This window comes from Nicotiana tabacum, chromosome 9 (genome assembly GCF_000715075.1).
Source record: "Nicotiana tabacum cultivar K326 chromosome 9, ASM71507v2, whole genome shotgun sequence".
Classification (NCBI taxonomy): Eukaryota; Viridiplantae; Streptophyta; class Magnoliopsida; order Solanales; family Solanaceae; genus Nicotiana; species Nicotiana tabacum.
In genome coordinates this window covers 63,193,514-63,220,284 of record NC_134088.1, presented here as the reverse complement: position 1 = coordinate 63,220,284, position 26,771 = coordinate 63,193,514, and the positions used below count along the sequence as shown (strand labels likewise).

The window sequence follows — 26,771 nt, the reverse complement described above, 5'->3', positions numbered from 1 at the left end:
AATATGGACTTTTTAATAAGTCTGTTGCGGCATGCAACCCGATCCTCCAATATGGAATTTTAATAAGTCGGTTGCGGCGTACAACCCGATCCTCCAATATATACATTTCAATCAATTCTGTTGCGGCGTGCAACCCGATCCTCCAATATATCCATTCACCAATTCTTATAGAAGAAATTTTCCCAATAAATGCAATAATTAATATAAAATTATAAGACAACAAGCATACAATAATTATGATTAAATTATGAAACAAACAATGATAAATAACAATTTATTATGAAAATCAGGAAGAAAATAGATAGTTTAATATTTAATATGCTAAATGTCAAGTAGCAATTAATGCACATAAATCAAATAAGCATGTAACAGTTATTACATAAATTCAAGATTTAATATTTGGCAAGGAATAGGAGAGAAATAATTATTATAATAATTAATTAGTATATTAAAACAAATTTAGGATTTTCAAATAATTATGCAACAATTAATTTGACAACGTATAGACACTCGTCACCTCGCCTATACGTCGTTCACATGCATTTCACATAACAAATAATTTAAAGGTTCTATTCCCTCAAGTCAAGGTTAACCACGATACTTACCTCGCTTTGCAAACTCCAATCAAATACTCGACCACAGCTTTTCCTTTTAAATTTATCTCCAAAAGCTTCAAATCTATTCACAAACAATTCGATATACTCAATACGAATCATAGGAATTAATTCCATATGAATTTACTAATTTTCCGGATAAAAATCCAAAATTTATTAAAATATTCGACAGTGGGACCCACGTCTCAAATCTCGAAAAAACTTGCGATATCCGAACACTCATTCCGAGAGGAGTCCAACCATACAAATATTATCCTATTCCGATGTCAAATGGACATTCAAATCTTAAATTTTCATTTTTTGGAAGATTTGTCTTCCATAAATTCACGGATTCATGATGTAAATGAGTATGGAATCATGAAATATAATTAATATAGGATAAGGAACACTTACCCCAATTTTTCCCGTGAAAATCGCCCAAGAATTCGCCTTACCCGAGCTCAAAATGACCAAAATGAGTAAAAATCTCGGACTCTTCGATTTATACATTGCCTAGGCATTTCTGCACCTGCAGTGCCTGGGCTCGCACTTGCGAGAAAAATCTTGCATCTGCGAAATGAGGCTGCCACGCAAGGCTTCGCATTTGCGGAGGAAAAATGCGCACCTGCGCTGCCCTCCGCTTCTGTGATCGTTGAGTCCGCTTCTGCGGACGCGCGGGTGCGTACAAGTTTCTGCACCTGTGGACTTTTGCCCAGCTTGCCTAGGCCGCTTCTGCGATGGAAGGCTCGCTTCTGCGAGCTCGCACCTGCGGTCAAAAATCCGCAGGTGCGATTACACCAGAAGGCCAAATATCAGATTTTTCCTTAAGTCCAATTCTTGTTCCGATTTCGATTCGAATCACACTCGGGGTACTCGGGACCCCGTCCGAATATACCAACAAGTCCCGTAACATAATACGGACTTACTCGAGGTCTAATATTACGTCAAACAATGCTGAAATTATAATTCACACCCCGATTCGAACTTTTGAATTTTAAACTTTTCAATTTGCAAATCTCATGCTAAAACATATTAACTGAATCCGGAATGACTTCAAATTTGGCACACAAGTCCTAAATGATATAACGGAGCTATTCAAATTTCCAGAATCGGATTCCAGCTCCGATAACCAAAAGTCAACCCCGTGGTCAAACTTGAAAATCTTTAGCCTTTAAATTACTAGTTTCCGTTAAATGGTCATAACTTGAACTAGGGACCTCCAAATTAAATTCTGGGTATACGCCCAAGTCCCAAATCACAATACGGACCTACGGAACTTTCAAAATACTGATCTGTATCAGTTTGCTCAAAATATTGACCAAAGTCATCTTAGTTGAGTTTTAAGGCTCCATTTCACATTTTAATCCATTTTTCACATAAAAACTTTCCGAAAATTTTTACGGATTGTGCACGTAAGTCGAGGAATGGTAAATAGTATTTTTCGAGGTCTTAGAACACATAATTACTTATTAGAATTAAAGATGATATTTTGGGTCATCACACTGTCATCTAGGGTTGATGGAACCAATTGTTGGATGAAGTTTTGACTATGTTTAGATATAATTGAGCCGTTCTTATTCTATGATTGTTCAACTATGTGTTGTGTTGTGATTAATTGAAAGTGCCCTTGATTAATCGTGTCTAGTTACCTTGTGTTGCTTGAGAAAGAACACTTGGTTAGATTGTTGTTAAACAACATCACTTTCGGGTAAGTTAAGAGATTAATTACTTGAATTTAAAAGCGGGGTTAGAGATAACAAAGCTTTGATGGGATAATTCTGAGTTGTATAAATTGTTAACTTGAGTAGTTCGAGAGAATGCTTCTAGTAAATTATCGTAATTGATCGAGAGATAATTATGGTAGCCCGGAACTCATAATCCTCATAGAGTATTACGGCGAGATTATAGCTAACATGTCAGGAATTAGTCCGGCAATTGGGAAAATCAATAGCCCTAGATCCTTTTACCTTTGAATTCAACATTATTCTTGATTATTGCTAATTTTGTTGTCATTTTTCATTAGATAAATAAATTCCACTTATGCTCTATTAAAAATCTTGCATCCGAAAATTGTCTGAGCTTATCATTAGCATTGTTAAAAGTTGTAGTAAATAGGTTAGTTCCCTATATGATTTGACTCCGAACTTGAACCGAATTAAATTTGTAGCGACCGCTTAGTCCTTTTTACAAGGCATAATTGGGCGTGATCAAATTTTAGCGTTGTTGCCGGGGAACGAACCGTGTTATTTATTACAACTTAGAAGAATTGCTAGGATTCTTAGTTTAGATCTATTTCCTACGGTGTTAAAATTTTTTCATTGAAATTCTCACGTTTGAACTCTTCTGTGACTCAGGTGTATGCCTAGAAGCTCTTTGAGGACTGGTGAACTTTCTGAAGGACTCTCAGACCCCGAGAAAGCATTCAAGGCATTGAATCGGGCCAACAAGAAGAACAAACAGTTAAAACAAAAAGACCAACTCAAAAGTGAAATGGACAACGTGGACGATGTCAACGGAAAAAATCAGAATGATCGTGTTGACCCAAACAATGGAGTGGTGGCACCTCTTGTGCCGAAAGCTGCTCTTTATGATTGGGCACAACCAACTGCTGATAACCTGGCCACTGCCATTGCTGTTCCTTAGATACAAGCGGAGACATTCCAGATTACCAACAACATGCTGCACCTGTTGTAGAATAAGGGACTGTTCTCCGAGTCATACATCGAAGACCCACAACAACATCTAAAGAAATTCCTATCAATTTGTGTAATTCAAAGACAACCGAATGTGACTCCTAAAGCAATTAAGCTATTACTGTTCCCATTCTTAGTGACTGGAGATGCTCAAACTTGGCTGGATTCGCTCCCAATAAACTCCATTGCTACTTGGGAAGAATTGTCAACCAGTTCTTAAATAAGTTTTATCCTCCCAACAAGACTGCAAGGCAAATTGATGAGATATTGCAGTTCAGGCAGAAACCGACTGAGACCTTGCAAGAAACCTGGGAGAGGTTTAAGGGTATGCGAGTGAAGTGTCCACACCATGGCATTCCAGATCAGATGCTGTGATAGAGATTCTACATGGGTTTGGCAGACAGTTTGAAGGCCAATGTAGATGCTTTAGCTGGGAGTGCATTTTTGAGCAAAACGTTCACAGAGTGCAAGATTCTTCTCGACAAGATGGCTCAAACTTCAGGCTGGATGACTAGAGGTACGACGCTTACACCAATAGTGCATTCTGTTGCTCTTGACCCAAACAATTCCAATGCAGAGAACATAGCCACTCTCATGACCCAGATGAGCTTATTGACAAAGAAAATTGATAAGATGGGTACAAAGCAAGTACACATTATTGATACAACAAATGGAGGCTTGTGCACTCCTTGCATAAACAAGTCATATGTGTGCTCGTGGAGTTGAGAGAATGACAACCAGGGCTTCAGAGAAGACATGAATTATGTCAACAATTTCGGAGGTCAGAGGCAAGGTGGGCAGCAATGGGGACCAGCACCAAACCAGCAGTACAGACCAAACCAGCCACAACACAACCCCCAATCCAGGAAGCGCACGACCACAAGGCCAAGTCGTGCCTTATCAAAGGCAACATGGCTATAATCAGCAGCACCGACAACTGTTGGCCTACCAACCACCTCATCAATAGTAGGACAAAAACATGATAGAAATCAGGGGCATGGTGCAACAACTCATTGGGACAAATGGTAAGAAGAAAGAAAAGTTAGCAGCACATGATTTGGAAATCAAAGTCATTGAAACTCAATTGGGACAACTGTCTATGGCCTTGAACAAATATTAACCCAAAGGAACAGAACCCAAATTAGCTAATGGCAGTGAGTCTCAGGAATGGAAGTGAGTCTCAGGAACCCAGAGAGCAAGAAGTTGCTCAATCTAGGAGAGAGACTACGCCAACTACTACAGTTACATTAGAGGCAGATGAGTCAGCAGAGCTCACCGAGGTTGTAATTGAACAAGCACAGGTTGGCAAGGGTAAGGAGAAGGAAAGTGAACAACTCTCAGAACAGGTAGTAGAAAAAGCTTCCAACAAAGAAAAGACACCAAGCAGTTGGCGGAGGTTGACTCCTGCACCATTTCCTCAGAGATTGGCAAAGCAAAATAAAGATGATCAATACAGGAAATTCATGGAAATGCTTCGAAAAATTCAATTGAATATTCCACTGATGGACGCTTTGAGGGAAATGCCAGGGTATGTAAAAATGATGAAGGATCTGATGTCGCAAAAATTTGACTTCCAGGAACTGTCCACTGTAACTCTGACGCAGACCTGCAGCGCAATAGTGACAAGACCTATGGCTCAAAAAGTGTCTGATTTAGGTAGTTTCATTATCCCATGCACCATTGGGAGTTATGCTTTTGTTAAAGCATTGTGTGACTTGGGGGCCAGTATAAACTTGATGCCCTTGGCAATCTATACAAAACTGGGCATTGGTAGAGCTAGACTGACTTCAATGTTGTTGCAACTAGCTGATCACACAGTCAAAAGACCGACAGGAATTCTTGATGATGTGCTTGTTCAAGTGGGGAAGTTTGTATTCCCTACAGACTTCATTATTCTTGACTGTCAAATGGATGAAGAGATACCCATCATTCTGGGAAGGCCGTTCTTAGCCACTAGGAGAGCATTGATTGATTGTGAGACTGGAGAGTTGAAAATGAGGTTGAACAATGAAGAAATAATATTCAACGTTTAACAATCCATGATGAGACCCAGCGAATTTGCAAATTGCTCGCTAGTGGAGGCCGTGGATGTGATACTGTAAGAGGAGGATGAGATCCTTAATGTCAGGGATCTGCTAGAAGCCTGTTTGATGAATTTAGAAGAGATGGATGGTGAAGGGCTGGCGGAGTGGGTCATGGCTCTCGAGAGTCAAGGGTTCTGGAAAAGGGAACCTCAGTTCGAGCCCCTACGCTTAGAAGAAAGAGCAACACCACATGCAAAACCATCAATAGAGGAGCAACCACAGTTGGACCTGAAACCGCTTCCAGCTCACCTCAGGTACGCTTTCTTAGGGCCTAATTCTACTTTGCCTGTTATTATATCATCTGGTTTGCTAGCTGTGCAGGTAGAGCAACTCTTGCAGGTGTTACAAGAATGTAAGACTGCCATTGGTTGGACCATGGCAGACATAAAAGGGTATCAACCCAGCCTTTTCTATGCACAAGATTCTCTTGGAAGAGGGGAACAAACCTTCCAGAGAGCATCAACGATGGCTGAACCCGAGTATGAAAGAGTTGGTGAAGAAGGAAGTGATCAAGTGACTGGATGCGGGTATCATCTTCCCCATCTCTGACAGCAACTGGGTCAGCCATGTTCAGTGTGTGCCAAAAAAAGAAGGAATGAAAAGTCATACAAAATAAGAATAACAAGTTGATCTCGACTCGTACAGTCACGGGGTGGCGGATTTGCATGGACTATCGGAAATTGAACACAACCACCCGGAAGGACCATTTCCCCTTGCCTTTCATTGACCAAATGTTGGACAAGTTAGCTGGGCGGTCTCACTTCTGTTTCTTGGATGGATATTCGGGGTACAACCAGATCTCAATAGCCCCTGAAGACAGAGAGAAAACATCCTTCACTTGTTCGTATGGCATCTTTGCCTTTCGGAGAATGCCTTTTGGACTTTGCAATGCGCTGGCTACATTCCAGCGGTGCATGTTAGCCATTTTCACTGATATGGTTGAAGATATTATGGAGGTGTTTATGGATGATTTCTCCGTGGTGGGGGATTCATTTGAAGATTGTCTTCACAATTTAAGAAGAGTGCTCAAAATATGTGTGGAGACAAATTTGGTGTTGAATTGGGAAAAATGCCATTTTATGGTACAAGAAGGAATAGTTTTGGGGCATCGAGTGTCCAATAAGGGAATTGAGGTCGACCATGCTAAGGTTGATGTGATTGAAAAATTGCCACCACCCACTTCGATCAAGGCAGTGAGAATTTTCCTTGGGCACGCCGGGTTCTACAGGCGATTCATACAAGATATTTCCAAGATTGCTAACCCTTTATGTAAACTTCTTAAAAAGGATCAGCCCTTTGTGTTTTCTAATGATTGCAGGTTGGCATTTGAGGAGCTGAAGAAGAGACTGGTAACTGCACCCATCATTGTTGCACCCAACTGGGAGCAACCGTTCGAGCTCATGTGCGACGCCAGTGATTATGTTATAGGAGTAGTCTTGAGGCAGCAAAAAGACAAGATGATGCACCCAATTTACTATGCAAGCAGGACGCTTAGCGGTGCACAACTCAATTACACCGTAACAGAAAAGAAAATATTAGCTGTAGTGTTTGCCTTTGACAAATTTAGGTCGTACTTAATTGGTTCAAAAGTTATTGTTTATACTGACCATGCAGCAATTAGGTACTTGATAGCAAAGAAGGATTCAAAGCCACGCTTAATCCGCTGGGTTCTTTTGCTACAAGAATTCGATCTGGAAATCCGTGACAAAAAAGGGACGGACAATCAAGTGGCAGACCACCTCTCAAGGTTGGAAGGAGCTGAAAAGAAGATGGAGGTTGAAGATATAACAGAGACATTCCCGGATGAATAGTTACTTACTGTGACAATGGAGGAGACACCATGGTATGCTGATATTGCTAACTATTTAGCAAGCGGTATTGTACTTTATGAACTCTCTTCAATTCAAAAGAAAAAGTTCTTTCGCGATTGTTGATCTTATTATTGGGATGAACCTCTACTTTTTAGAATATGTGTAGATAACATGATCCAGAGGTGTATCCCCGAGAAAGATCAACCTTCTGTTTTGCAGGCTTGCCATGCTTCACCATATGGTGGACACTTTGGAGGAATCCGGACGGAGCAAAAGTGTTGGAGTTGTATTGGCCAACTCTGTTCAAGGATGCCCATGCTTGGGTAAAAGTTGCGATGAGTGCCAAAGGACAAGCAACATATCTCGACGTCAGGAGATGCCGATGACCATAATTCAAGAGGTGGAGGTTTTTGACATGTGGGGGATTGACTTTATGGGGCCTTTCATCAGCTCGTATGGTAACAAATACATATTGGTAGCAGTTGACTATGTCTCCAAATGGGTCGAAGCGGTGGCTCTCCCAACCAATGATGCAAAAGGGGTGACAGGCTTCCTAAAGAAAAACATCTTCACACGTTTTGGCACCCCGAAAGCTATAATCAGTGATGGTGGAACCCATATTTGCAATAGAGCATTTGCACGGCTGTTGGAAAAGTATGGAGTTCGCCATAAGGTAGCCACACCTTACCACCCACAGACGAGCGGGCAAGTTGAAATGTCCAACAGGAAAATCAAAAGTGTCCTGACCAAGACAGTGAATGCGATAAGGACTGATTGGGCAAAGAAGCTGGATGATGCATTATGGGCGTACCGCACAGCATTTAAAACTTCAATTGGTATGTCACCATACAAGTTGGTATTTGGAAAAGCATGCCATCTTCCGGTAGAGCTCAAACATAAAGCCCTTTGGGCACTGCGGCAGTTGAATTTGGATATGGAGACCGCAGGCACCAGCAAAGTCACTGAGTTACATGAACTCGAGAAATCCAGGTTCCATGCATTTGAGAATGCAAGATTGTACAAAGAAAGGATGCAAATGATGCATGATAAGAACATTCTAGATTGGAACTTCAAACCCGGAGATCTAGTATTGTTATACAACTTGAGATTGAGATTGTTTCCGGGTAAGTTGAAGTCCCGATGGTAAGGACCCTTCAGAGTGGTGCAACTGTTCTCAAGTGGAGCTGTAGAAATTGAATTCGAATATGGGACAAATAAGTTCACGGTGAATGGGCAAAGGTTGAAACATTACCTTGGAATGGTCGAAGAAAAGGGGGATAGAGTGGTGATATCTTTGGAAGAGCCCCAATACGCGAGCGAAGAGTAATAATGAAAGCATGCGTCGTGCCACGACGTTAAATCAGATGCTTTTTGGGAGGCAACCCATGGTTTGTTGTAAATCGTCGTGCCGCGACATTAACTCAGGCGTTTTTTGGGAGGCAACCCATTATTTTTCTTTACTCTTATTTTTGTAATTGATTTTGAACTGCATTCACCGATCTACTAATGTCCAGGGATAAAATTACGCGCATCGGAAGGATTCGGGGGACGAAATTAACTCGGAGATAGGTAAAAGTGCAAAAAAGACAAAACTTTGTTGGAGATCGATATCCGCGTCTGCGGATTGGACCGCGGAGTAAGTCGCGGATTTTGCACAGACCACTGCTTCCTCATCAGCGCCCGCGGATTAGACCACGGAGTCGATCGCAGATTTTATTGCCTTCACTGTCGCAAGTCCGCGCCCGCGGACCTTACCGCGGATTAGGGCATGGATTTAGTCCCCCTCACTGTTCCTCATCCGCGGCCGCGGATTGGACGCGATCGACCGTGGATGAGGTGGTACCAAGTACAGAATTGTTTTTATTTTTTTTCTTTTCTCTTCTTTTCTTTTCTTTCCTATTAATTAGTTTTTTTTACTTACCCCCCCCCTCCCCCCCCCCCCAAAAATCGCCCACTCCCCCACTTCTTCTTTTCATCCCCCTTAACAAAATCTAAAACCCTTCCCCCTTCCCCTAAAACAAAACACACGCCCCCTCTCCCTCTCCCTCAAAATTTCTCTCAACAACAAAGCTTCTTCTCCTTCCTCCTCTTCTCCTCTTCTCCATTCAACCAATCCCCAATCTCCGTTCCTCCCAAGATCTCCAAGTAAGTAACATGATTCTCTTCCTCTTTCTTAGTATTTTTTTTTGTTTTCAAATTTTTATTTTTCCCATTCTTTTCCTTTGCTATTGTATGTGTTGGATAGTGGAATCATGGGTACTCTTGTATTGGTTTAGGATTATAGTATATATGTGGCATGTGAGGCTAATAGATTTGGTTGAATTGGGGGAAGACATTGTTGAGTTTGTGAGGAATGGAAGTTTAATCGGGGCTTTGGTTAACTTGGGGGGTATATTCACCTTAAGTGTTTGTTGAATTGCCACAATGAGTTTGAATGTAAATTGTGACCAATTGTGCGAGTGAAGTCTGAGTAACCGCCATTGGTTCCTATATTCCGTCGATTACTGATAGTAGTGTTTGTTGTGTAGGTACCATGATACCTTCAAAGAAGAGACGCACCACCGGAGCCTTGTCAAGTGGTCATGGAGGTTCATCCCGGGTATGGGCACCGGCCAGTGCAGCTTAGTTTGATCGTACCAGGTTTGTCTCCAGAGCTGCCCAAGACCGTTTCAGTTTGAAAGCCACTAGAAAACCTGTACCGGAAAGGGGTATTGACAGGGCGTCCCTCCAGGATAAGTGCCCTAATATGTATCGGGAGTTGATCAGGCGCAGGTTGGATAACTTTTTTGAAGAGCCAGAAGAGGGTAACTTGATGCTTGTCTGGGAGTTCTATGCCAACTGCCCCGAACATGAGGATAAAATATGCGCTTTGCGACACACGAGGGTGGATGCATCGATAGAAGCCATCAGGAGAGTGTATCGATTGCCTGTATTTAATGGGGATGAGGATTTCTATGATACTTACAAGCGAGAACCCATCACATGGAACAGTCTTTTTAGAACTATCTGTGTACTAGACAAAAAGGTAGTATGGGTTATGCCGGGATCGAAGCTACACTCTGCCTCACTCACTTTTGAAGGAAAGTGCTGTTTGCACATCATCAACAGTCGCTTGCTGCCGTCTCACAACACCACAGAGGTAAATGGTCTGGGAGCTGCCTTGATCTGGTGCTTTGTGAATGGCCATGATTTTGATGTGGCCAAGGTTATTCAGTCTGAGATGTTCGTCTGTTCACCACTGAAGAGGTATGGGTTCTTATTCCCCTCTCTGGTCACTAGATTGTGCCGGGCATCAAGGGTGCCTGAGAACCCAAATGCGGATGGCATGGTGAAGAAAGAAGCAAAATTCCGGGCAGACAAAGTGACCATCGGAAAAGACCCGGTGGCACCTGGGGAAACTCATAGTGACACTTTTGATGCGCTGGAGGAAGGCGATGAAAGGCAGGAGGAGGTTGGACCTGCCTCACCCCTACAGGAACAAGCTGCACCGGCTGAAGGACCATCCCAGGTCAGACGGAGTACATGGATGATAGCCTTAGAATAAGATATGGCAGGGCTGTGCACTTCCGTCACAAAATTAGGGGCTAGAGTTAATGCCTTGGCCACCCAAAATGCAAAGTCAGAGAAGAAAATCATGGGCTGGCTGCGTGCACTGGGGAGGGCATGTCATCTCGACCCTGGCACTGTCTCCGATCAAGACTGATCCACCAGGGAAGTTCCTTTACCTCGCATTACTTTATTTTGTATGATATGGGGACATGCCATTTTTTTAAGTGTAGGGTGGGGGATACTTTGTTGTATGTTGCATGTAGAATAGTTTCGTAGTTTATTTACATAAATCATTTTCGACTTGTCCCGTCGATGGATATCATTCGACGGGTTTCTTGAGGGACTAAAGTCGAAAGAAAAAAATTTTGTTAAAAGTAAAAAATGGTACGGTGAGCGTGGATTTTCTTTTGTAGTAGTGTATCAATTCCCCCTTGGTTTTTCTTTAAACCACGGTTCTTTTTCAAGGGTTTCATTTGAACCGGGTGTAGTTAGTTTTTATTTTTTAGTTAGGAACTTATAGGCTATGGGCAGGATTAGAATAAGATTTCTTAACTTTGTAATGCCTTGAATATATCGGGTTCTTAGTGTGACGCTTAGGCTCATTTGTTGACTCTTGTAAGAATGGCTTAAACTATATGTTCTTAATTTGGCTTACGTACTCTGATCTAAGTGTTTGATGATCCGATCTGGAGTGAGTCATGTGCCATGTATGTGTGAGGCTTGTTGTGTTCTGTGCACGACATTTGATGCCTAGAACTTGCCCTGTTTGTCTGCAAAGTGAAATAGTAGTCTTGTTTAGTCTGGGAAGTGATATAGACATTTTTTTGTTGAACCATATATATACATATTCCACCCACCTATTTGTTATGTATCGTAGTTAACCCTGTTGAGCCTGTAATCCTGTTTCCTTGGCAACCACATTACAAGCCTTATCCCTTGTTTGAATTGACCATCTTTTGAACCCTTTACCTCTCGTAAGCACTTGAATTACTATGAATCTATAAAGGATAAAATGTGGGGTAGTTGGTGGGGCTTTTGAGTGGAACTAGGGAAATCAGGAGAAATGTACACCTAGTTGAAAACAAAAATGTATCATGTGTTAATAGTGTATCATGTTGATTAGTAATATTCTATGGTGGCTTTTAAGGTGATTGTGCTCAAAGAAGTGTGAGGTAATTTACGTGGTGTTGAAGGTGGAAATATTGGTTTAACTGAAGTGTGGGCTTGATTATAAAATATATGTATTAAAGTGCTTGGGAAGTGTAGTCACTATTATATCCAAATATATGCTACCCGACCTGCAGCCTACATTACAGCCAAATAAAGTCCTACTTGATCCTAGATTGAGTAAGCTCAATTAGTAGAGTAGCACACTACGGGCAAGCCTATGGAGCATTTTCTGTGGCACAAGAATATCATTTCTGAGGGTGAGTGAATTCTGTTTATTTTGAAGTTCCTCAGTGTGCGTGAATTATATTGATTATGGAATGAGTCTCCTTTGTAGTGAGCAGGCACTTGATTCATAAAGGAGAGGTAAGTCTGGACCTCTGAACAGAGTAAGTAAGCCGGTTAGGAATATTGCGTGGCTCGTGGGAGTCTACTCTTTAGGTGTAGATGTTACACTAATGTATACTCAAACTATGTGAAATATTCTTGGTGTGACGAGTTAGGGAAGTCGCTTAATAAAGTTAGGCCTCTGTAGAGTGTGGTTTGATTGCTCGGGGACGAGCAATGGTTTATGTGTGGGGTGTTGATAGTAGGCTATATTTATGCAATTTAGACACTATTTATACTCTAATTTAGCCACACTTTATTGACATTTGAATGCTAAAAGATAACAAAATGCTCTAATTAAAAATTTTATGCTTTGCAGGAGCCACTCCAAGCTAGGAGGAAGCTAAAGAGTATTTTGGAGTCAATATGTAGTGTGGAAGGCCAATCGAAGGTTAGCCCGGTCGACAAGGAGCGAGAAAAGCAAGCGGGGAGGTCCCCTTCAGGTGCGCGGCCGCAGAGTTGACTGCGAATTGGACCGCGCACTGGAGGCAGTACACTAGCTGAAATCCGCGGCCGCGGACGGGCGGACGAAGGCCAACAACTCAGGGCAATTATGTAATTTCTAAGGCGACTAACCTAAACCTATATGAAGCCTAATTCACCCAGAAGAGAAAAAGAGCTGCTTTTAGGAGATTTTGGAGGCAAGAACAAGAGAGAGAAGACGGAGAATTTCCTAAGAGTTTTCATCTTCTTCTTCTTACTTCCATTGTTGATTATAAATTGTTATAGTGAATTTTTATCCATTAGTATGAGTAGCTAAACCCATCATCTAGGGTTGATGGAACCAATTGTTGGATGAAATTTTGACTATGTTTAGATATAATTGAGTCGTTCTTATTCTATGATTGTTTAACTTGTGTTGTGTTTTGATTAATTGAAAGGGCCCTTGATTAATCGTGTCTAGTTACCTTGTGTTGCTTGAGAAAGAACACTTGGTTAGATTGTTGTTGAACAATACCACTTTCGGGTAAGTTAAGAGATTAATTACTTGAATTTAAAAGCGGGGTTAGAGATAACGAAGCTTTGGTGGGATAATTCCTGAGTTGCATAAATTGTTAACTAGAGTAGTTCGAAAGAATGCTTCTAGTAAATTATCGTAATTGATCGAGAGATAATTACGGTAGACCGGAACTCATAATCCTCATAGAGTGTTACGGCGAGATTATAGCTAACATGTCATAAATTAGTCGGGCAATTGGGGAAATCAATAGCCCTAGATTCTTTTACCTTTGAATTCAACCTTATTCTTGATTATTGCTAATTTTGTTGTCATTTTTCATTAGATAAATAAATTCCACTTATGCTCTATTAAAAATCTTGCATCCGGAATTTGTCTGAGCTTATCATTAGCATTGTTAAAAATTGTAGTAAATAGGTTAGTTTCCTGTGGGATTCGACTCCGGATTTGAACCGGATTATATTTGCTGCAACCGTTTAGTTCTTTTTATAAGGCATAGTTGGGCTGATCAGTGACCAATTAGTGAGGATGAGAATTGGTAAGATTAGTGAACTTCCAATACGAATGTATAGTTAAATTGAAAAATAAAAATTGAATAATTTCTATAGTAACATACTCCATTATTTAAAACTTAATGATTGAAGTCAAATGTAAACGATTTTTATATTACTAAAATAGTTTAACATACTGAAAAGAAAACCATAAAGTTTAACATATACTACAGTTTAAGTATATTTGTTTACTTTTTCGATTACACTCACAATTCCAAGTATTTAACTATTGCTAGCTGCCAGGTTATCCTCTTTTGCGAATACACACCATAATAGCTAGTACAAAGTTAAAGTTGTGTTTGACATGCATTTTATTTGAAAAAAAAACTTGAAAATTTGTGAGTGGAAGAAAAAAATTTACCAAAAAATTACCCTAAACCAGTTTTTGGGAACTTGAAAAAAAAATTTAATTTTTTTTCAAAAACTGATCATATTCCATGAACAAACAGTGCATTCGAAAAAAAAGAATATTAAAAAATGTACCCAAAATCTATTGCCAAACGGGTGCAAATGACTTAGCTAGCGTTTGGACATAAATTTGGTTGAAATTTGAAGAAAAGAGTTTTTGAAGATGAGATGAAAAATGATTTTAAAAGTGAAAATTGTGTTTGGACATGCATTTTACTTGAAAAGAATTTAAAGTTTTGTGAGTAGAAAATTTCAAAAATTTCAAAAACTACTCTAGAGCTATTTTTGGGATTTGAAGTTTTTTGTTTTCAAAATTTCCCAAAAATAGTAAAATCTATAAACAAACAGGTATTTCAAAACAAAATTTGAATAAAACTCCCAAAATCTATGACTAGATGGGAGCTTAATATTGCCAAAAAAACTACTCCGTACTACATATTAATATGCTATTAGTACATATATAACAGTTAACCGTCAAGAAAAAATACATACTATTAGTGTAGGTAATAACTGTAGCTTATAATTATATTTGAATTGTAAATTATCTTTTAATATTAAAGGAAAGGCCAGTGTACTAACCTCTTTTGTGAATATACAATATGTGTAAAATTCAATTATCAAATGTGAGAGAAGTGTAGAAGTGGCAAGATATTTGACCCAATAAACCCAAACTTGGATTGCAGGGTAAACAGTGAGATAAAGAGAAAGTGTATCAGAGAGAGAGAGAGAGAGAGAGAGAAAAGAGTATGTACTGCTGTTAGTCTTAAATTGAGGTTAGCTCTGATCTGCTGCAGATGAAAGATTGCAGTCTCCATGGCGGCGTCACAGAGCTATAAATTTAATGCACCGTAATCAAAATCGACGACAAAGAATCCAAGTGAAGTGAAAGCAAAGATATATAAGAAGAGAGAGAATTATTAAGGGGATCAACGATCTTTTTGTTTTTCGTTATCCTAAAAAATTCCTACAATTTGTCCTGAAAAGCTGCAAAGGAAACAAAACCCACAGTAAGTCTGAATTTTCTCAATTAAAAAATTACTACCCCAGTACCGCTACTACAAAAATTAACATGGTTATCATCAAAACCCCATAGTTCATATACTCGCCTTTACCCTATTTGTCGTATAGGTTGAGGGGGCCCCGGCTCTTTTGGCAATGGATATGCAATCAAAATTGAGGTTAGATATAGCTTCTAGGAGTAGAATATGTCTTGGTTTTTCAGTCTAGGTGGGGGAAAAGAGCAAGAACAAGAAGAATTAGCTACGAATAATTTGTTGCTGTTCAAGAACGAAGCGATCTACAACAAGGGTTTCAAGCTATGGCAACAGTTGCAACAACGAAGACCAGAACAAAATCATCAAAATCAAGAGCAAGATCATGTGGATTTTTCTATGTGCGTGGGTCCAGCTAGTAGTAGTAAACCTAGTAATAACAACAGTAATTCTTCTAGATCATTAGGGTTTAGGGTTATGAATATGAGGGGAGGAGGCAGTAGCAGTGGAGATCAAGGGAATGTGAATTGCCAAGATTGTGGGAATCAGGCTAAGAAAGATTGCCCACATTCGAGGTGTAGAACTTGCTGTAGGGGTAGAGGCTTTCAGTGTCAAACGCATGTTAAAAGTACTTGGGTTCCTGCAGCCAGAAGGCGTGAAAGGCAACAACAATTTTCAGAAAATCATCCCAAAAGGCCAAGAGACAATATCTCTGGTTCCTCTCTTGCCTACACTCGTTTACCCACTACCTCTTCAGGTAACATTACTTCTTCTTTAAACAGTAATCCAATATTCAAAAAATGATGATTGTGTATTAATTAATCAGTTTGGGTCAAGTTCTCACTGAATTCCTTAAAAGTGCCTCATACTACTATCATTAATATCCCTCTAGCTAGTTTTTCTTTTAATGCCTAGCAGCTTTTGATTATATAAAATTTCAAGATTAATGAAGAAGCTGCATCAACAACTTGTATGAGGTTAAACTAAAAGCAAGTGGCTGGGAACGAAAAATTAAGAACAGTATGGTGATGATATTCATAGCTACGTCCAGATTGAACTATTTATAATTATACATATGTTGACAAGCAGACCTTTTTTTCACTGTTTTTTCCCCTACTGATAGTGTTTGTAGTCCTGGAAATTAAATAACCTTTCATTCTTTTCGAATTTGAAAGGACTCCATAATTAGTTTTGTGGTGTAATTACTGTCTAGGGTTAGAGGTGGGTAGTCATTTTCCTCCAGAAGTGAATTCTCCAGCAGTATTCCGCTGCGTAAAAGTGAGTGGAGTCGAAGATGCAGAACAGCATTATGCTTATCAAACAGCTGTGAATATTGGAGGCCATATTTTCAAAGGAATGCTTTATGACCAAGGTCCTGATCAGAGTCGCTATAGTAGTAGTGGAGGAGGTGCAGGAGAGAGCTCATCACAACCGCTTAATTTCATCGCGGGCACCACAGCCGCCGCAAGTAGCCAACAGCAGCAGGGCGTTTCCATTGCTTTGTTTGATCCAGCTTCCATATATCCAAATCATCATCAACTTTCTGCTTTCATGGCTGGTACGCAATTCTTTCCACCGCCAAGACCTTAATTAGGTCATCGAATAATTAATCCCAGTATTCCTGATTTTGTAATTAGTGAAATTAAGAAAACTTGTTATATATTCTTCATGAAGGAAGACATCAATTGGCATGATGGGATGTTACTAATTTAATTAGTTGTTGGTAAGATTTTGCATTTTATTTCTTAGAAAGAATGGAATTGTTTTTTGTTATTTTCTGCCGGCATGAGGATGTGTGCAGTATGCATATTTCTGTGTTTGGTTTTTGTTTCCTAGGTTTTTCTACTCTGAGGATGATTTTGAATTGGCTTTATGGTTGGTTCTGAACTCGATGCTTCTTCTTTCTAGTTGGTTTTAAACTCTATGTTTACTTTATTCCCAGCTTATCCGTTTGCTTGCCGGATAAAATTAGGACATTGTAAATACTTTTCGTGTTAGGCACTGTTAAATATGTGATAGTAGTTTAGTTATTATTTTTATCATATTATTAATTATCATAGCAATTTATCAATAATTACCATACAAGCTGTTACTTAATTGTTTAAATATTTTTTTATACTATCAGTACATATACTTTAAACTTTTGGAACAAATGTGCACTGATTCTGTGTTTCTAACACAATTGAGAGATTACTATGAGCTCCTCAGAAGAGTACTTGTGAAAAACAAAGGATATAGTGTTAACGTGGACCATTAACCATAAGTTTAAATATTGTTAGAAACCTAAGTAGGTATGCAGTTTTTAATACAGGTTCGACCGAACTAGTGGATAATAGATTCACTGGAATTCAATATTTTCAATAAAAAGTATAACTTTTTTTGTGAAAATCTACGAATATTTCAGCAAATATTCGATCTGAATTTATAATATTAAAAATATAATAGGTTTTGGTACATACGGACTATGGCGTGGCAATATATGAGCAGTTGTGTCGGGACCCTTGTATCTACATACGCTACTCAATTAAGTAGACAACTAGACACGTGGGATAGAGCAAAAAGACGACCAATCTTTCCCTTGATTCGAAAACTCCGAACCTGTAATTGTAAGTACTGTATGTTATCTTTGACCGATTTGGACAAACAGCAATGAAGCTCTGTACACGCTCTTCTTTGTGATATTTCTCGCAACCCCATTGGCATTCCATCATTTTAGGTTGCAATCATTCATTACATTGAGTTTTTAAAGGTCCACCTTCTTAAGAATTTGAGGGGAAAGTGATTGTGGTTTCCCTTAGAATGAAAATCTTCCCTTAGTTTTGGCCAACTCGAAAATCTGCTTTAATGTAGTATAGACCACGCTTCTCGTTGAAGAATTTTCCTGTCTGGAATTTTCTATAAATTCCAGAGCGAAGTCTGCAGATTGGAAGTAGTGATTGCTGAAACTCATCGTGCTATCCTTGAAGAATTTTTTTTGCCCATACAAATACGAATCTAATGACATCTTGTATTACCTCTATCATAGATGTGATAAAAGGATTTAAAGATTTAAGTTACTTAAGAACATAAGATTTTTTACTTTATCACTGAATTTTAACCTGTGATCGCAAGTTACTTGCTACTATTTTTACTAGATTACTAATGTTTATCAACAGATTTATTTGTCCTAATAAGTGACTTAATTGTACAAATACCTTTTGCACTATTTGTGCATAAAACCTAGACTCATAATAAATTTTTGCTATGTAATGTCACCCAAAAGATATATACATGCAACACTCCTCCATAAAAAGTGGAATATATACATGTAACAAGTGTATATAAGTTAAACTCTATTTTTGGGACCTTCAAATCTACTTACTAAATCTTTCATTCCGTCTCTCCCTTTCTCCCTCGATTTGTTTCAGTTTAACCTTGCTAAATTTGCGAGTAATCCTAAAACTGATAAGTGATTATTTAAAGCCTAAGGCCTATAACTTGAGAAATATATACTCGTTATTAGGCTTCCTGAACCTGAATACAGCCAGTCCAGGGTATATTGCTCTAGGACTCGTGAGTAACTTGATTAACATCTTGTTGCCTATTGTTTAGAATTAATAAATATACAAAAGAAATGTACATTTTCATTCTATGTTTTCAAAATTCGTTTTTTTCCAGTTCTCTTTTGTTCAGGGGAACCAGTGAGAGCTGATGGGTATTTTATGATAGAAAAGTTTAAGATAATCTCGTTGGACGGTATAATAGTAGGAGTCCTACAATTCGCAATCACGAACTTCCACTTTTCAAGATTAACAATTTTTGCACCGTCTTTAATTTTGAGATGGAAGATAGACTATTATGAAATTGGATGTTGTTTACCCTTTGAAACGTATAACAATTGAATTTATACTCGATTTTAAGGATATGTGGATTAATTCAATACAAGTGATTAATGACGTTAGATTAAGCAAATAAAAGACGTAATAAATGACCAAACCAATGATAAGAATGAGTCCGAACTCGGTTAATGGCTTGACGAGGAGCCTGCCTTCGGTCCCGAGCTAATACTTATGAAGAACTTATGAACAAGAACAAGAACTTTGAATAGCTTTAGAAACAGAAGTATATTGCCTTAATATGCGTGTTACAGTGTCTCTAATGAATAATAAGCTTCCCCTTTATATAGTAGGAGAGTTTTTTTACCCTAAGTACAATTCTAAGAAAGGTAAAAATTTTCCTTTTCGCTAATCACTGATTTTCTGCCGATACGGGCCGAGATTCACACCGTGATATCCGGTTGGGCACGGACATTGCGGCCAATTGTTAGTCGTGTGCGGTTGTTTGGTAATGCTCTTCAAAGTTTTGGGACTCGAACCGGACCCGGAGGACATGGTCCCAATGCCCCCGAGGGCAGGCGTTTTGTTCGAGCCTCGATACGAGGGGCTCCTCGGTCTGACTCCACTTCCTTACGGTCACGTCCCTGCTCCGTTTGCCTCACAGGGAAATCGGGGTGCGCAGGTGTCTCGATTTTACCCGTATACAGAGAGTCCCCTTGTTTCTTAGAGAGTAGGCTTGTTGAAACGATAGGAAACGACAGATGTCTCCGGTTCCTTCCTTCGTACGTTATGATGAGGGAGCCGAAACGTCCCATTAGTCGCGTCGTTCTGACTTTGGACACGTGTCGCTCATCGACTGGTTGCCCCCGAATGCAAAGCGTCGGCTGCTTCCCTATAAAATCTTCCTCCCTTTGTTCTTTTTCTACTTTTCGACTAAATTATTACCTTCGAGCTTTCCAGCCATCATCAAACCTTCATATCTTCATCCTTGTTCTTCAATTTTCATAGTGATTTCCAGATTTTTACCCAGGTTTTGTTTAAATCTTCATACTCTATCCTTCATCTTCAAAACCTATTTTTTCAAAACTTTGCATTCTTTCTTCAAATTTCCAAACCTTCCCCCAAATAACAATGGCCAAAACATCGAAATTCATTCCTCAATAAGTTGCCTCTTCCTCTTCTCAACCGGCCGGTGGTACTGAAGCGGTTGCCCCTGAAGTAGTTGCCCTTGAAACGGCTTTCCCTGATGTGGTTGCTAATGAACCGGCCCCCGAGCCTCCCTTGAAAGCATTCATTCTCGGGGGCTGCTCAATTGCAGACGACTTTAAAGTCGAGAAGCCCCGCACAAACAGGACTGGGGCGAAGGAGTCTCGAGGTACATATACTTTGTGACTGAAGACATTCTTCCCACAGTTCAAAAGGACTGCAATTGGGAAGGCAAGGACGTAGTAGTCCCCGGGCCCGAGAACGCCATTATTACCCATGTGGAGGGGTACTTAAGTGTTTATACTTACCCCTTCACACTCGTCCCGGTGGACCCGATCGTTCTGGACTTTTGCAAGAGGTACGAGGTGTGCCTCGGGCAAATCCATCCATTGTTGTGGAGGATCGTGATCCTCCTCCACTATTTCGTGAACAAGACCGAGTCTCGTCAGTTCACAATCGAGACCACCTGTTTCGATTATACAGTCCCCGATGTTCCGAGGGGGACTGATCAAGCTTACTCGCCGGGCTAACAAGGCCCCCTTTTTGAGTATCGACGAAGACCGAGACATGGGCTGGTAATATCGCTTCGTTAGAGTAAAAATCAAGGATTTGACCCCCCACCCGAATACATGTCATTCCCTAAGAAGTGGAATGCGTCTCGTAAGTGCAATATCTCTTTAAACATCAAATTCTTTTTCTTCAATTTCTTTCTTCTTATTCATGCTTGTTGTTTCCGAATGCGGTTCCCCAGCTAAAGGAGTGGATCGAGGGAATCTGTACTCAGATGTCGTAATTTGAGCACACATGGCGCGGACTCTCGAAGGGCCGATGGGAGGCCCGTTCTTATGGTAAGGCCTCTTTCTGAATAGCAAATACCATGTTTCTATCTTTTATTACCCTATCTCCTCTTCCCTTTTATTATTGCAAGTTTGCCTAAGACCACCGAACTTAGGCCTTCGGAAGGGTACGAGGATGTGCCCCCATCCGTTGATCCCTCCGTTGCTGCCACAGAGGGAAAGAAGAAAAGGAAGAGAAAACCCTCGGGCTTCCCGGGCTCCGAGGTGAAGAAACCAAAGAAAAGGGTGCTCCGCAAGGCCCATGAGGGGCTCCAGTTCCCGGGCGCCGGATTCCGACTCTCTTCTCCGGCTTAGGGATGAGTCGGAGGATGAACCTATGTTTGTTACCCATGGGACGACTTATCCCGAGGAATCAGAGGCATCCAAAGGGGAGACTCGCGAGATCGACCCCCCTCTAACTCTAAAGACTGACGTGGATACCCAGGGTGAAACTCCCCGGGATGCCGACTCTACTCCAAAGGATGCGCCTGGTATAATTGAGATCTCGGGGACACCTTCCTACACTGAGTCCATGCTCGAGGAGGCCCAAGCGAGAAAGGAGAAGTCCAATGAGGGGGTCCATGATGCGGCGATACCCTTCACTCCTTTTTCGATGGTGTGGACTCGTCTTCTTTGGAAGACTTCTCCGGGCTGGGCGACTTGGAAGTTCCAAAGAAGGACATATCCTCGAAAGCTGGCGGGCCGAGCTCGAGCCCAAAATTGATCAACCAGTTCCCTGCTCCGAGTGTGGACCCCGATCACAAGAGATCGATTATACTGACCGTCTCAGAGGATGCCTAGGTATTGTATGCTCCTGTGGGGGTAACTAGCTACCTTTGATACCTAGTGACCAAGGAGGACCAGGAAAAAATGAATGAGGTGAACATGTCATGCCTTTTCAATGAGGCGTAGCAGGCGCTGAACTGAGTAAGGCATCGTTACTTTCCATTTATCTATTGTTATCTGTGTTTGATGTTTCTCATGTTTTTCGCCTTTTTGCAGGCCTCAGTACTTTATCAAGAGAGTTTCCGTCGGTACCGGGTTGAGGTCAATCAGCTTGAGCTCGAGATCAAGGAGCTTGCCCAAAAAGGGGCATGTACAAGCTTCTCAGCGAGCGGCAAGAGGGGGTCGCTAAGAACTTCCAGGCCGAGCTGGATGAAGCTCAGAAAGAAGCATCGGCCTTAAGGCAGGAGCACGCTGACTTGGTGGAAAAGGTAAAGGTTTTTGAAGTTAGTAACAAGGGTCCGACCGCAGTGGCTAACAACAATACCTCGCAGGTCCAGCAGAAGATTGACCAAATCGACCAACTCCGGAAGAAGATGGACGAGATCCAAGTAATATCCGACGGGTGGAAAAGCAAGATGGACCTGCTGGCCTCGAACTGCCCAGGCCAAGCTGTCTTCGGTGGAAGTTCATCTTCGCATGGCGAAGGAAAAGGCTGATATACGGGCTCAGCAAAATGAGGATCTCCGAACACAACTGGGCTCGGCCATCGCTGAACGGGATGCCCTTGGTAAGGAGCTTGAAATAACGAGGTCCAGGTTAGAGATAACCTCGGCCGATGCTGACTAGGTGGCCCAATATAAGGCCGATGTCGAAGCAGCTGAGGCCCGCTTGAAGACCACTGCTGAGTACGTGAGGCGGCTATCCCGAAGGGAGACCCTCAAAGAAATCCATGCCCGAGGCTTCGACCTATCTTCCGAGATCGAGGAGGCAAAAAGACTTGAGGTCGAGGCGAAGAAGCTAGCTGAACCCCAAGGTGAAGAGGGCTCCGAGGGCTCTGAAGAATCCGAAGGCCCCGACGGTTCTGGTGATGAGTCGGGCTCCGGTGAAGATCAGGCGTAAATGCCTTAGGATTTTTTAGTTTTTGTATCCTGTACATATTTTTTGTTGAGGCCGTTTTTGTTGGGCCTTTGTAAAGATATTCCGGAATATATAAAATTTTCCCCTTTTGGCAATTTCAAGTCTTTACTATCTTAGCATCCTTTTATAATTGCAAATATTTCTAATGCCTTAACACAGAATCAAACGTAGTAATAAGTCATTTATTTTTCGGAGGTCCGAACAAAACCTGACCTCGATGCAATTTTGCTCGAAACTTTTGAAAACTCGAAGTGGCCGAAAGTTTTTCCAAGATGCTTAAGTGTTCTTAGATGATGCCTTTGCCGAGGGTAACCTTTTAAAATGTTTAGAATTTTGTTGAAAGCCTTACGTTTTGATTACGGGCTTCGAACGTCTCTAAACTATTTTTTAGGGTGGCCGTAGCCTTTTAGGTTTGGGCATTTCCTAATAGGTTTTGTGCCTCCAGGTTTTGATGACCCGAGCTGCCCGAACTTATTTTAGATGACAGACCTCGAGTGGGGGTAGCCCTTTGGGCTCGGATGGGGGTGGCCCTTGGGACTGATAGTCCCCGGGTAGGAATAGCCCTTAGGTTTGATGCTTTAAGAAGCAAAAAGTATGTAATAGCAAGGTAGAAACTTTCTTTCATTTCTATGTGTAACGTACAAGATTGAAAGTATATAAAATCTTGTATTATGGCTAAGGTGGCCTATACGGGAACTGTTCACTAAACCGTTTGGCCCTTACAATAAATCCTAACCACCGAGCCTTGACTGTTCAATCACAAAGTTTCCTTCCTTCCTTGCTAAAAAGCTTGACCCGAGGGTGATAGCCTCCAGTATTCGAGGTTGATCTCGAGAGGGCTCGGATTTGATGCGACCATTGACTTTGATTTAAAATCGGTCTTCGATTCTAAGTTAGCACGATATTGTTGCCTCATTAAAAACTTTGCCAGAAAACCCATTTGGGACAAAATCGGTGCAAGGGAAAAAGAGTGTAACGCGTGCTTTCAGACCTAACAACCACATTCTCTTTTGGCTGTTGCCTGCAAGTGTTAGTCCGATTCGTAATATTAAAAAAGGTGAATAAGGTCGTACCTTAGCAATAGTACCATTTTAAGTTTGTCACGTTCCAGTTGTTCGGTAGCCGTGCACCGTTCCTTCTTCGAGTTTGTATGAACCTTTACCGGTAATCCCGATGACTCAATTGAGCCTTAATGGGTGCCCACGATAGGGGACCGACAATGTCCATTCCCTACTTCATGAACGGCCAAGGTGACAAGACCGAATTTAGCAGCTCTCCGGGTTGATGGATCATTGGTGCATGCCTCTGGCAGCCGTCGCATCTCCATACAAAGTCCTTCGCATCTTTCTTCATGTCGATCCAGTAAAAGCCGACTTTTATTATTTTACGAACCAAAGATTCTGCCCCCGAATGATTTCCGCAGGTGCCTTTGATGAGCTTGGAACACCACTTAAATTATGCTCGCTAGTTAAAGATAGTGTAGTATAATATAGTATCCACAAGGATTGGAGTTAAACAGTATTTTCATAGTTTCTAGCTTGATTGCTATCTAGGAGAATCAACAATCGAGATTTGTATGATTAATAACTAAAATTAACTAAGAATCTAAAGCTATTGACTTATGATTATCGAAACAAGGCATAAGCAAAGAAGGTTATCAATGTGAGAAGATAGGGTTTTGATAGGATATGTGTAAGATAATTATTTGGGATGTAACTCTAGATAATTCACTTCTAATGTTTAAGTGGGTCTCTCGAATTCACTCAATTATTAGTTCAAACGCTCAGCTAAAACTCCTCTCTCGATTAAGTCTTAATCTCACAAGATGAACCAATTTAAGCACGTGAAGATATGCGCGAATGTGTAGTGGATTGGTCTTTAGGAAAACCTCTTTTGATTATTCTCCTAACTAGGTTTAATCAATGATTCAACTAGCCTCTTTTGATTACTTAGAAGAATCTATGAACTCAACCAACAAAATAATGTAAAGATATCACAAGTTATGCCTCTCTCGATTACATGAACAAGTGAATATAGTGCAACGATTAAATCATCCAAAATGATTCAATACATAAAACTAGAGTTATAATCCACAAGTAAATATCAATACACCAAATCCATCAAACCCTAAAGGGAACTACTCCATAGATATGGAGCAATTCATCACAAATATTCTTAAAGTAAAGGAAAACATAAAACGATCCAAACTCGGGTCTTGAGTGAGGATTGAATGATGAACTCCTTGTTTTTTTGCTTCTCCAACTCCTCCTTAGCCTCCTTAGGTCTCCAATATGTCAAAAGTCCAACAAATAACGTTTTTCCATGTATTTATACCAAGAAGGGTCGGGTCCAGACGAAATCACCTTCTCCTAGCCGAAATAGAAAAATTACTCTGTACAAATTGCATAGGCGCGCCGCATGGGGTGATGCGCCATGCAGGGAATTAGCGGGGTAATTTAGAGAGTTGATTTCTGACAGAAAGCAGGAAAATAGGCAGCCGCGGTGCGCTACACGCCGCCCCACGCGTCGCACTAGTGCATTTTTCTCAGAGTACGGATTTTTCTTGCGTTTTGATGTCCAGACTTGGTGCTCGACCCCCAAACACGATCTTGGCCTAATCCCTTGGGCTTTTACTCAGACTTCAAAGCTCCAAATCACTCAAATTCATTCCATAACATATACATAGCTCAGAATTACTCCTACAAGGCATAAAACACACAATAAGTGCAAAACACTATCAATTAAAGCTCAAACACAAGTAAAATGCAGTGAATTAGAGTGCAATAAGCGACTAAAACACGAGATTATAGCCTAGCATCAATACCCCATACTTAAACCATTGCTCGTCCTCGAGCAATCAAACTACACTTCATATAGACACAATCGTTTTAAACAACTCTCCTTACTCATGACACCAAGAATATTTAAAATAGATTAAACACTCTAACGTAACATACTCGCCTCAAGATTTGACTTAAAAGCACCATGCATTATTTATAACCCGCTCACTTACTCTAACACAGAGGTCAACGACATTACCTTTCCTTCGTGAATCATGTGCCCTCACATAACCATAGAGGGTAGTTCCACATACAATAGACATTAAGAACAATTAGGAACTCAAGATAGAAAGAATTCACTCACTTTCAGAAACAACATTCATATGCCACAAAAGACATACCATAGGCTTTCCCGTAGTGTACTACTCTACTAATTGAGCTCATTCAGTCAAGGATCAAGTAGGAGTTTACTTGGTTGTAATGTAGGCTGCGGGATGGGTAGGATAAATTTAGATATAAGTGTGACTACACCTCCCTAAGCACTTTAATACATACATTTCACTTTTCAAAACCCCACACTTATGTCAAACCATAACTCCACCTTCACATCAATATACATCAACTCCCAACTTCTTTAAGCACAAATACATCAAGAGTTACCACTATCAAGGAATATGTTTCACAATGATACAACATTTTTTTCTTTTACAATTCAAGTGGCTCTTACTTTTTTAATACAATGCACCTTTCTCCTTATTTCATTAGTTCCACTCAAAAGCCAAACCAACCACCCCACACTTCACTTTTACAAAGTTCATACCAAATTCAAGTGCTCACGAGAGGTAAAAGGCTCAAATAGATGGTCAATTCAAATAAATTGGTAAGGCTTGTACTGTGGTTGCCAAAGAAACATGATTACAGGATCAACGAGGTTAACTAAGATACATAACAATTAGGTGGGTAAAAGCATATAACTGGCTCAACAAAGAAATGCCTAGATCACTTCCAAGACTGAATAAAACTACTATTTCGCTTTGCAAACACACAAGGCAAGTTCTAAACATCAAATGCAATGCAC

The 26,771-nt window shown here is 40.6% G+C and overlaps 2 protein-coding genes across 2 annotated transcripts; both read left to right on the top strand.

The window, feature by feature from the left end:
* Positions 1–4,434: 4,434 nt before the first annotated feature.
* Positions 4,435–5,319, top strand: LOC142163927 (uncharacterized). The gene has a single exon (XM_075221080.1). It carries the CDS (start codon positions 4,435–4,437, stop codon positions 5,317–5,319), a length of 885 nt encoding a protein of 294 aa, XP_075077181.1.
* Positions 5,320–15,265: 9,946 nt separating this feature from the next.
* LOC107828102 (protein SHI RELATED SEQUENCE 7-like) lies at positions 15,266–16,911 on the top strand. The gene is made up of 2 exons (XM_016655357.2): positions 15,266–15,950; positions 16,407–16,911. Exons 1-2 carry the CDS (start codon positions 15,407–15,409, stop codon positions 16,781–16,783), a joined length of 921 nt encoding a protein of 306 aa, XP_016510843.1. The 5' UTR covers positions 15,266–15,406; the 3' UTR covers positions 16,784–16,911.
* Positions 16,912–26,771: the final 9,860 nt, after the last annotated feature.